Raw genomic sequence first — 13,507 nt, forward strand, 5'->3', positions numbered from 1 at the left:
CCGCCGGTAATCCGTCGGAAAGCCGCCGGAAAATTTTGTAGAAAATAAGCCGTCAAAAACCGCCGGTAACCAGCCGGAAAGCCGCCGGAAAATTCCGCCGGTAATAAGTAATTTTCCTGTAGTGCGAAACTACCGGTTCCGTCGGATTGTACATTGTTTCCAGCGGATTAAGTCCGCCGGTAATAACAGGTTTTCCTGTAGTGTCAATTAATGTTCTCATTTCAAAAAATATATATTAAGGAAAATTAAGTACTCTTCCTTGTGTGATTCCTACAAATATCATTTCTTCTATAATTGCTATGTATCTTTTATAGTGTTATCTCCCTGAAAAAGTCAACAACCAAAACAAAAAAATGAGTTATGTATAACCCCTAACACAATTAATCCCCCTATTTTTAAGATCAAATTTTAATTTGGTTGGGGCTTTTTTGCTCTGCGCTGGATGGCTTTCACACTAGTGCCTTTCTCTATCTTATTTTTTTCTTTTTGTTCTTCATTATAATTTAGTAGGGAACTTAAGCTTTTATGTTTCTTGATTTTCACATTTATTGTAGCTCTTTGAGCAATAGTGACTCGAGGTCCCCTTATAACCTTGTAACCATTTATTATTTTAACATGTAGGCCCCTCGACGGATTTTTCCTAAAAAAAAGAGATCAAATTTTAATTGGAGTTAGTTCTTCCTCTTACTACTACTTTTCTCACATAGCACAATAAAGTAGCATCACATTTTAATAATAAAGTTTCATTATTGATCATTTTTCACTGCCCACAAATTTCTTTCGGATATCTCAAATTCTTAGATATATCATAATTTCATCAGTGATAATATCATATTAGAAAATTATCTTACAAAATATCATACTATTTCTCTCAAAGATCCTTTTTTTTTATAGTTAAAACCCATTGTGGGGCCTACGCGTTAATATCAAAAAATCGGTTACACAGTCCTTAGAAGGATCCTCCAGCTCGCTACTGCTCGAAAGAGCTACAAGATAAAAGGAAAATTAAAACCCTATGAGCCGGTGGATCCTTTTCCTACGATTACAAAAAGAACCTAAATAACCACTCGGGCTGTGAGTAGACAGCACCCAAAAAAGCCAGAGCATCAAAATCCTCTTCAGCACAGCTCTCCTGCAAAATTTCAGACGATAATAGAAAAAGAAATGCAAAAGAAAAATAAGAATACCTTGCGGTCATTGAAGCTCAAAAAAGGATACTTGGTAAGATACCTGCAAGGAATTCTCCAAAAAATGGTGAGAGAGATATAGTAGTATGTAAATACTAAAAGCCCAGCATTCTCCTTATTATAAAAACAATTACTACCCTCAACCGAACCCAACAGATTTGTTTGCATAAAAGTTCAAATCACCTTACCCGACACATTCATCATACTATTTAAATTCCTCCAATGCCAACCAAACCACTTGAAATAAAGAGCATAATAGCAATCCTTAATCCAGACCCACATCTTCCCAGCAGTGTTAATATTATAAAGAAACGACTCGTAATAAAAATTCCTCCAATGTTTAATACAGTCATAAGCCCCAACACCCAAAACAACCAAATTAACCCAGACCCACCACCTGTTGGGACTATTAAGGTAAGAATACAGGGTAATACACACAAAGCTCCCAGACAAAATATAAGCAGCAATAACTAAATTTAGCAACAAAGGGAAAGCACCAATCTGCTCAAAAGAGCAGTCCACGTACCATATAATGCCAACAAAAGGCTATCTGCCACCAGATCAGATAGAAAAATAACATAAACCCCAAATGAAGCATACCAGATAACAGCAGAAAAATAAGATAAAAACAAAGAAAATCAGCCATACCTGATATACGGCATACAAGCTTTATCCACTAGAATCATACCCTTCGACGCATGATCTAAGTTGTGAATATCCAACTCTTCATAGCCATTAATAGAACAACCCTTATTAGCTAACCAATCAACACAGATATTCCCCTCACGATAAATATGAGAAATGTAGAAATTCATCGAGTTCAATATAGTCATAATTTTCCTAATCAGATAAAAATTATGAGAATTACTGGGCACAACACCCCTAATAATTTGGACAAGAAGCATAGCATTCACTTCAATCCAAACAAAGTTAAAGCCCAAATTTAAACACAGCTTCAGACCCAAAAATAAAGCATTAAGATCAGCCGTAACAACTTCAGCTTGTTGTATAGGAGCAGCAAAAGCAGCCAGGATATCACCAAGGGAGTCATGGATAATACCACCGGCCCGCACCAGCCCTCAACTGGCCAACAGAACCATCAGAATTTAATTTAACATAAGGAGGTTTATGTTTAATCCAATAAACAAATGAATCAGCCGTATTCGCACTTATCTGATCCAGATTAATACCAAAGATACTCGCCAGCTCTCTACACTTAGAGAAAACCTTACCAGAAATAACATTACAACTATACAGCTACAAAACCTAGCTTTCTTTTAACATTGGGAATAATAAGGGCCACATCCATCTTAACCTCCTCATGTTTAGCCTCATTTCTCGCTTTCCAAATATACCATAAAATAAGGATTGGCAACAGGTTATGAATATGACCTTTAGTAGTATGAAACCAACTTTCTAACATCAAAATCAAGCTACTATGATTAGTTGTAGAATTCTTATCAGTAATGCTATTGAAATATAACCACACCTTTTTAGCCACAAAACCATTGATAAAAAGATGATAAATATACTCAAAATCAGAACAACATAAACACTTAGAGTTTAAAGTAATACCTTTTTTTTGCAGAAGATTGTCAACAGGAAGAAAACCTTTAAGGCATCACCAAACAAAAGTAGAATAAGTAATCAGAAAAGTACTATGCAAAATAGCAGCAAAAATAGGGGATTTATCAAAAGAAATACGAAAATTCTTCTAAATGTTCAACAATTGAAATTTCCCATTAGAAGAAAGAGAAAATAAAATTTTATCCATGCAATCCATCTGTAAGGGGATATTAACAATAATATCAACTAAATAGGTAGGCAAGAATTCCTTTAAATTAACATTGTTCCATCTGTTATCCAAAAAAAAAGGAAGAAACTTTAATAGAATCAATAGTATGCGTATTTAAGTAAGAATCAACCGACATCTTACCCAACCAGTTATTCTGCCAAAAATAAACATCACCCTTACCTAAACCCCACTGAATAAACTTCTCAGCTTCACATTTGATGTTGCATAACCTTTTTCAAGTTATCGAATCTAAATTTTTATAAGAGCAAATAGTCGGATGCAGATTATTATAATATTTAGCATTCATATAACGAGCCCATAAACTGATATTAGTTCTAAAAGAAAATCACAATTTATGAGAAAAAGCAATAGCAGTATCAATCAAATTCTTGCAACCGAGACCCCCTTCATTAAAAACCCCACAATTTTTATGTCAAGCCGCCCAATGAATGGCATTGGTATAAAATTTAGACCCCCAAAAGAATTTGTTAAACATTCTCAAGTCTAGCACATATAGAAACATTTCTCTCAAAGATCCTTCTTCAACTCATTGAGAGAAAAGCAATCAAAAGTAATATTTTCATTTTAGTTCATAAAATTATTAATTTTTTCTTACAAAATTGTAGATAGAAGCAACCCTTACAAATGAAAAACTGAATATGATTAGTTTCATCTTCTTCATGACACTTTTTTTTTCTTCTTTTATTCATTTATATTTCCTTGGGACTAAGATTCTCACTTTCATATTTTTATTATAGTAACAACAATATGAGTGGACAATGTTAAGCATTACTGGCTCAAGCATTGCAATTAGTAGACCATTGTGTTATTATATACGCTAACAGGCAAAGCATACATATTTTCTTATAAGTCACCACAAATACCCCCAACCCATCTCCCACTCCTCTTCCCTCCTTCAACACACATTAATGTCACTTTCCAACCCCCCACATGGTGGCCTGAGAAAGCAAAGAAAAGGAAGAGAGAGAGAGAGAGAGAGAGAGAGAGAGAGAGAGAGAGCAATGTTATAGCTAGTTCAGCCCACTCATTCATTCATCATAATCTTCCACCTCCTCCTTCCACCACCCCTCATACAGTAGTAGTACTTTCCTTCTACCTCATTTTTTTGTTCCTCTAATACTATCAACCTCCTACTGTATGTCGCTTTCAACTCTTACAAACACGCAGTGGAGAGAGAGAAGAGAAAATAAGAGATAAATAACCTCCTCCTTTATCAGGTTATATGCGGTATACAAATAGGCTCAACCTGTAGTTGCATCTGCCTCAGTCTCTTCTTTCATCTTCTTCCAGTTTTCATGTATGTTCAAAGGCTAAACTAGCGAAGGATTTGCTCCAATCTCTTACAGAAAAAAAATTCATAAAAAAAATAAGAATGTCGACCGAAGTCACCCATCTCTTGCCCGAGCAAGTCTGCTATGTTCACTGCAATTTCTGCAATACAGTCCTCGCGGTAGTATTCTCCCTCTATCTCTCTCATTCTTGCTCTCTTTCTACCCCCCCTCTAACGCAAAGCTTTACAAAGTAAAATTTGCTAAAATTTTTATTGATCAAAGCAGTTGTTCAAGATTTCAAATATTTATGCCTTGTAGAGTAGCAGTGCAAATCTCTTAAAAGGTTCATAGTGCTTTTTGTTGAATTTAAAAAGCTTAAGTTCAGAAAAGTGTTGTGCTTATTTGATTTCATTATTTTAATTGATTAGATAGAAAAGTACTGTGAATTTGCCTAATTTAATAAACAATATTTAACAAAATAATTATTTAAAGAAAACAGAACGAAAACTGAGTGATTTTTTTTCATATCATCCATATGTGCTCTGCCTTTCATTGAGATGCCCATTCAGAATTATTCAGCTGTAGCTGAATCGAAAGAAAATTACTGTTTTCTTAAGGAATCATCTGTACTTTGGAATTTAGGGCACACAGTTCTATCAATTTAATGTGTTTTTGAAATTGTTTATCAAATTTGCTCTTTATGTTTTCTCTGTTGAAGTCTAGTTTTGTGGTTTCTGCAGGATGGACTAATGAAAAATAACATACAACTTGAATCATTGATTGATGTAATGATGTTAATCTATGCTCCACTTTGCATATTTGAATGGATTTCAAAGATTTTAGGGTTTACATTTCAATTATTTATGAAGAGTTTGTTTCATTAAAGCTTGATTAATGAGAGTGTTCAATCTCTCTTCCATGACTTGTTTTTTTCTTTTTCATGTTTAGGGAAACTACTAAGATTAACTTATTAGATGTTTGTATGACATAGGGAATATTTAAAAATAATTCAAGTTCTTGTTTTTCTTAAGATTAGAAGTCTACCCAATATATTTTATTTAATATAAATTCAATTACAGATTTGAAACGACGTTAAAAAATTACATCATGAGACCAAATACTTCACAGATTCTATCATCTTCTTCTGCTAGATCACAAACTCCATATCAGCTTGAGCTAAGTCCTTCGGTGAAGTTCACAGATAGTTATTTCTGCTTAAGAAGCCTATTTGAGCTTACTTTTACAAGAAGATGCACACTCCATCGTAATATCTCAAGTGCTTTGGGTTTTACTGTTCATTTCCTCTTGAACTCGTCAAAAAACCTGCAACTTTCAACCTCTAACATTCTGTCTGGCCTCCACTCACTCGAGATGAGCGAAGAAATAGATGTTTCTCTCTCTCTCTCTCTCTCTCTCTCTCTCTCTCTCTCTCTCTCTCCATTTCATCATTTCTCTCACTTCCATTAACTTTGTGGTTGTGAAAGAGAGGCATGCTAGGACATAAGAGGTTGCAGGAGGTAATGAAGAGACACTGGCCTTTTATCTCAAAAAAGGTACTTTACATTTATTGAGGAGAACGCAGATTTCTTTTTGACATCTCATGCACAAGTAAATCGTTTAAAGAGATCAGTAGGGTTTTCACACTTGTTTCCTTTTCAGAGTAAGTGGCACAGACTTCTCTTCATCTTCATATCTTAAAAGCAAACAACATAAAGGAATTTAATTTCATCAAGTGACCTAATATAGCTATAGGGTGCTAAAATCAAATGTCTGACTCTACAATACATATATATCATAATAATAGAAGCATAAGGACCATATTATTCTCTTGACTATTAGGAAATTATTTGAAAAGTGCTAACATGGTATAGAGGTGAATGAGTGACAATGAAAAGCTTTAAAGACAAATTAAAGTTTTTGAAAGATATTGAGGAAAACTTAGTTGCTGGGATTTGGTTGAAATTGGGGAATATGTTTTTCAACAAATCTTTGTTCGAAAGATTATATCGATCTAAGATAATATTTGTATTCATTTAATATATATAATGATAAGCCGATCAATGTGCAGATGGATGAGTTTAATAAATCATTCTTGACCTAGAAATATTAATGTTGTATATCAAAGATGGAGACGAAGCTCTTCTATTATTGAGTTCATCATTAAAATAGTATGAGAAATAAATTCAAAAATACAATCTTATATATCCATGTTAATCACTTTTTCTAGAGGCGGTTTAAGATAAACTAAATTCCAAGGATTTTAAATTCAAAAGTGAGTTTAAAAGGGCAATTCTTGAGATGGTTTCATAGCAAATATAGGAATAGAGGAATTAGACAACTAAACTCTATAAGAAAATATTCAAAGAGGGCTTAGTTGAAATGTTAATTACACAAATTATAAGATGGGCCTTTTTAAAGAATTTCCTAAAAAGAGAGATGAAAATACAGAAAAAATCTAAGAAAATGGCGATGCAACTATTTGATTATATTTGTATTTTCTATGAAAGTACTATTGATTTCAAGCATAGATTAAGTAAATGATTGAGTGATGGGAATCCAAATACTAATTTTACATGAATCTTAATAAAGATTAATTTGAGAAACTTTAGGCCATAGAAGGGGGCAAAGTGGAAACAACAAGGCACACAAATTTGTAAAGTGTTTAAAATACTTGAGTTAATATGTAATTTATTTATTTAGGAAAGTCGTACTTAAGGGGATGTACAATTAGGACTACAAATAAAATTTTTAGACTATTTTAATATGCTCTTATGGTAGTGTAGGGCACTAGAAGATATAGTCTTTACTCATAGCTAGCAACATTATAATATAATCATATCTACTTCAAAATTTATATAATTAAACTGGTGTTAATAAGTTTGAATTAGGACATAAAAAACTTAGGCATGTAAGTGAATAAAGTCAAAATGAATTATGAAGACAAAACTTATTAAATGTTCATCAAATTAAAAGACTAAATTTTTGTAAAGTATGTGCCTTGAGTAATGCATGTAAAGTAAGGCTCAATATAGGAAATCATCAAATTAAAATATTCTTGATTATGTTCATTCAAAATTAAGGGATTAATAAAGAGTTCAATGTCATGGTGGAGCAAGATACTTTTTATTTTGTGATTTATGATTACTTAAAGAAGTTATGTGCATTTTCCTTAAAAAAAAGAACGAAGTTTTTGGTTATATTAAGTATTGAAAGATTCTAATAAAAAATAAGATAATAAAATGGTCTAGTGCTGAGGATTGATAACAAGTTAGAATTATGGGTTAAATAATTCAAATAATATTATTACAATGATGAAGGAAGAGCAAGAAAAAAATAAGTCATGAACGTTAATTCTCAATAAAATGGGCATGATGAGTATGTTAAATATTGTTGGATGCTTAAAATTTTTTTTGGTAGAGTTAATTTTAATAATAGCTTATCTTATTTATAAATGCCAATTAATGATTTTGAATTATAAGGCACTAGAAGAGATACAATCTTGTAAGACTACAAATTATGGGAACCTTAGATTATCTAATTATATTCCTTATCATAAGATAGGGTAGGACTATCAGTACTCCCCTAGATTATTTTGAAAGAATTATCTATTTTATCTCTAAATTACTATACTACTTAGGAATGTTATATGCTTAAATATTGGTGCCTAAGTCTTATTAGCAAAATGCAATTGGTTGTAAATGGGTATTCAAGTTGAAATTATGAAGAGATTCTCAGGGTTCAGAAGCCTAACTACAAAACTAAGCAAGTTGTAAAATGTTTATATAATAAAGGGGAAATATATTTTGCATTTTCTTAGTTGTCAACCACTTTAGATTAAATTGGTCCCTCGTGTTAAGCTTGATTTTGAACTTGAATATATAAAAATGACAATAACTTTTTTACGTAATGAAAATCTATATACAACACCTTCATAATTTTGTTAAAGTGGAGAAGACAAACATGCATGTTTGTTAAGAAAATCCCAATAGGGATTGAAATTATCCCCTAAAAATGATTTTTTTTTATGAGTTCATGCACAAGAGTGGCTTTAATGAAAGAAAATTTTATAGTTTTATGTATTAAAAGAGTGTATAGATGCTATGTTAGTATATCTTATACTGTATTTGAAATCATTGATAGCATGTAAGAACAACAAAAAATCTAGCTATAAGTTAAAAGTATTACTATGAATTGAGTTTGGAATGAATTAATGATAATGATCTAACACAAATATTTTGGTCATGCAAATCATAACTGGTAGAAGGGAGAGGACTATAAGTATATGATATATAAGCAAGATAATTAATGATGGATTTAGTGAATTTATGAATGAAGGGTGTTGATGTAGTTTTAATTCCAATAGATAAACTCTTTAAGCTCTCAAAAGATCAAATGCCTAAAACTAAATAAGAGAAGTTTAAGATGTGTAAGGTGCCTTTTGTAAGAAGTTGGCATTATAATGTATGTTATGGTATCCTCAACTCCTAATTTAGCTTATTTTATTAGCTTTTTTAGGCTTCATTTGGGATGATTTTTTATTGCTTTTTAAAATAGAATTTTAGTAAAAAATTAAAAATGTTTACTAAAACTAATCTATTTTAAGAAATAATTAAAAAGTTGTACCAAACGAAGACTTAGGTTTTGTTTGGGATAACTTTTTTGCTGCTTCTTAAAACAACTTTCTTGTTAAAAATTTAAATTTTCTACTAGAAAGCTGTTTTAAGAAGCAACAAAAAAGTCACCCCAAACTAAGCCTTAGTTTGTTTATGTGCAATACTAGGAGAGAGTATTAATATGCTCTAAAGTGGATCCTTTGATGCGAACTATTTCATTTGGGATTAATTTTTTTTGAGGAAATAGATAGAGTTATTTGTGTTGTGGCTATATATGTTGACTTCCACTTTGTATGAAGTTTGATAACATTTTTTTTTTTGTTAAAACCCTCTTATGGGGCCTACGTGTTCATTTAAAACATCGGTTACAAAATCCTAAGACTCCACCAGCTCACTATTGCTCATAAGAGCTACAATCCAAAAAGAAGCCTACGAGCCGGCAGATCCTTATACTACGATTACAAAAAGAACTTAAAATAGTCGGGCTAATCAACAAAAGCACCCAAAAAAGGAGAGACCAATTAATCTTTAAAACTTTCAGCTCCGCTCTCCTGCAAAAAAATCTACTGTATAGCAAAATGAAAAAACATCAAATAAAATAACATACCTTTGTCAAAATTCTGCCTTGCTTATAATAGTACCTACAAAGAAACCTCAAGGAAAAAATTAGCCCAAAGATATCATGAAACAGCATAAAAATCCACCACCATAGAAAGAAGGAACCGCACCACACCAAACCCTGCATGGCAAACCACCCAACATGCCAACAGAATCGATAAAACGCCTTGCCCTTACCAACAGTGATATCCTCCAAAATCAGCCAAAAAACACCAAACCCACCAACACAAGAAATACAAGATATAACCCAATCACAAGACACAATAGCCCCCAAAAAATCCAAGATATAACCCAAGTAAACGACACAAAGCCTCCAGTTAAAAAGGAGAAACCACCCAGAAAGGCTCCAGAAAGAAAACCAGCCGGACCAATACCTCCAGAACATATACGTAAACCACCACAACCCCCATCGGATAGCACAAAGCTCCCAGTTATACCAAAATAACATCAACAGGAAACAGCCCCAGAACATCATGCCTAAAGCGTGATAAACCCAGCTAGACCGGAAACAGCAAAACAAAGCCAAAAACCCAGAATACATAAAATAGCAGCACAGTTAGCAGCTTCTCATGTAGGGCAGACCCATGCGATCCAAATTAATCAGCCCTTTAATGTTCCTGGGAATCGAAGCATCATTAAAATGGTAAAAACAATCTAAGTTACAACCCATCTTAGCTAAGGCATCAGCCACCGCATTACCTTCTCGCAAAATGTGAGATATAGAGTAGTTCATACCAGACAAAGCTAATTTAATCTCACGAATCTTATAGAAGTTGGTAGGATTATAACTGGAATTACCACTGATATAATGAATTAGGAGAAGAGCGTCAACTTCAACCCAAATATTGATGAAACCAAGGGACAGACAAAGTTTAACACCAAAATTTAAGCTATCAATTTCAGCAGTAATAGCATTGGTACCAGAAGAAGGACCAGCAAAGGCCACACAATTTTGCCATTATGATCGCGAATAATACCACCACAACTAGCAGTAACACTATTGTAGGAACCGTCCGTGTTTAATTAGCTTAATGGTTCTATATTCGTTAATTTTTGGTATTGCATATTTGCATGTAGTATGTTAGCTAGAAGGCAAACTTGCAAAATATTATGGCTAGCTTTGCCCCAAAAAAAAAAAAAAACCAAAGTATATTTATTATTCATGAGCAAAAAAATTCTAAGCGAAAGAAAATTATTGTTTCCGTCGACAACTAAGGAGCTATACATTTGACTAAGAATTAGGTTTTTTATGAAATGAGCAATCATGTGAATGTGAAGTTAGACTTTATCAAAGAGTTAGATATGAAGGGAATGGTGAAAGTAAATGAGATTCTAACTAAGTACAATCTAATTTAGGTTACTAAGTCTAAGGGGCTTAAAATAGGTTTGTTGGTCGAGTTCATGTCAAACATAAAATTGATTTGTTCTTAACACATCAAACTCGAGTCTGATCAGTTTGTCTAAATGGGTTAAAAATCTAGACTTGAACACAACTCGAAACCAACTTGACCTACTAACTCAATTGAGTACGACGGGTGACCACAAAGGCTAGCAGGTGAGCGGGCGAGTAGACGATCATGAGCAACCAGTGCAAGCCCAACGAGCGCGGCGGGTGAGAAATTGTGACAAGTGCGATGAGCGCAATCGGGCGATGGATTGGTCAAACGGTTTGCGTTCGGGTACGTTCACGCTCGGGTTAATCTGAGCTCGGCCAAATATTCCAATTGGGTCAAAAAATCAAACCTGAATCCGATCCATTTGTTAAACGGATCGACCCAACCTAAAAATTTTTGTTCGAATTCAAGTCAAATTTTTGGGTCGTGCTATATATTAACACCCCTACTAAATCACTTCCAACAATAAGTTTTTCTACTTCTTCATAATGATTAGTTTGAAGTAATTAAAGCTGAGGCCTTCGGGCATGTTGGTAAGTTTACAACTGATAATAAAGATTCAATTTGGAGATTTGAGGGGGTTTAACTTTGTCATTATCAAGACAATAGTGTGAAAGAGTTTTAAAATGAAGAGAAAAGATAACCATTAGGGTGATTGAGCTTTCTTGTGCAGCTTGAAAAGAGAAGCGTGTAAGTTCATCTCAAAATTTTTTTCTTTTGCTGTCTCAGCTGTGAGTTGAGATCACACCGCCTCAAAAACTCAATCAGAATTTTCTGACATACCCATAATACTTTTTATTTGATTTAGGTTTCATTTGGGACAGCTTTTTTAATGTTTTCTGAACCAATTTTTTAGTAAAAATTTTCTGATTCAAAAAATTTTTGAACTAAAAAACTATTTTAGAAAGCAGTAAAAAAACCGTCCCAAATGAAGCCTTAGTAAAACATGATAAGATGTTTCTTAATAATTAGTATTTAATATTATAGTAAATCATATTTAATTTCAGGTAAATATTCCCAGCGACAATATGTTTAATATTGTTACAGTAAGATGTGGGCATTGTGCCAATCTTCTATCAGTGGATATGGGGGGTGTGGTTGAAACTGAGACACTGCAAAATCATCAGGTACGTAATCGCTTATTCTAGTCTTGATATGTATCATGAATAAGATTGCAGTGATCTCTGCTATCTCAGCACTAAGTTCACTATCTCAGTGCATTCAAGCTTGCAGCCATTGAGAAATATTTGCTGTCAGCAACTGGATTTTATGGGGCTTTACTTTAGAAGGGCTATGATATAAGTCATATATGTGATAAACAATAAATCCTTTCTTCCCATGGGTTTCTCTTCCCCCTTTAATTTTTTCTTTGTTTTTTTTAATATATTTTTTAAATAAATATAATCCATAAAAGAGCCTGCACATTAATTAATAAAAAAAAATTATAAGACCTTAAAGGATCAAGAGCTCTCTAAAAGCACAAAACTTAATGAGTATATGATTATATCTATTACAATAATCAAGAGAAAAAAAACCATAGAAGTAGGAATCCAACCGTTAAAAAGAGGAACCCAATCCAAAAATTCAAAGAAGCACCAAAATCCACCATAAAAAGTAATGAAGTTGGAAGCGGGATGCACCAAACACCCTGTCAGATATAAACAACAAGCATGCATAGAAGACAAGAAAAAAGGATATGCTCAAACATGGTCATAGCAACACGACCACCAATTGTAGGAGGAGATTGGTTGAGAGAACAGGCACAAACACAAAGAACAAAGGTTGGAAACTGCAACCAAAACACATCAACCAAAAGATAACTCCATAAACCTATCCAAGAATAGGATAACCTAGGCATCAAAGACAAGCAGCATAAAAAAACAATATGACAAATCAACTAAACCTTCCACGAACTCCCAAAAAATACAATCCCTCACCTCCATCAGCAGTAACCCACCAACCCAAGCTACCAAAACCAAAAGCATCGATCCAAATCGAAACAAGCTAGGCAACCAAAAGCCCAACAAACCCCTGTAGCTAAGCCGCGCAACGGGAAAGCCAAAAAAGTAACATAAGAAAAAATCAGAAAAAACATTGCAACCATTTTTTTTCTTTTGTATATATTTCTTTTTATTCTTCCTTGAAGCATTATCAATTTTCACAACATCCAAATTAACATCTTCCTGAGAATCTTGAAAGCTACTATCATTCGCTACCTCGACAATATTATTAGGATTAACATTGTTAACACCTGACATTAACCAATCATAATGGTTAACATAATTAACAACATTATTAGGATGCTCACGTTGCTCTTTTAGGCTGACATCAACATATAAAGGGGACTAAAGAATGCTAATAATAGACACTTTATTAGAAACATCCAAAAATCTTGAAGCATCCATAGGACCACGAAGACAATGAGATTTAAAATCAACCATTTGATCCCCACCAACAGGATCAACATCACCATCTACATTTATTCCATCCATAGTAAAGGTTACATCCACATTAGGATGAATCTCTAGTATGACCTTGCTCTCAAGCGTAACATTGGTCGTAGGCAATAAAGTAGGAGTTTCGATAAGTAAATCATCCCTTCGGGTAG

At 33.3% G+C, this 13,507-nt stretch overlaps 1 protein-coding gene across 1 annotated transcript in view; it reads left to right on the top strand.

Annotated features, from left to right (window-relative positions):
- Positions 1-4,017: 4,017 nt before the first annotated feature.
- LOC110107703 (axial regulator YABBY 5) overlaps positions 4,018-13,507 on the top strand; it is a 29,919-nt gene continuing 20,429 nt past the window's right edge. The window contains exons 1-2 of the mRNA XM_020838043.2: positions 4,018-4,453; positions 11,907-12,026. Of these exons, the coding sequence (XP_020693702.1) occupies positions 4,376-4,453; positions 11,907-12,026 (198 nt within the window). The 5' untranslated portion in view covers positions 4,018-4,375. The remainder of the gene's footprint in view (positions 4,454-11,906; positions 12,027-13,507) is intronic.

Source organism: Dendrobium catenatum, unplaced genomic scaffold, assembly GCF_001605985.2.
Source record: "Dendrobium catenatum unplaced genomic scaffold, ASM160598v2 fragScaff_scaffold_1557, whole genome shotgun sequence".
Lineage (NCBI taxonomy): Eukaryota > Viridiplantae > Streptophyta > Magnoliopsida > Asparagales > Orchidaceae > Dendrobium > Dendrobium catenatum.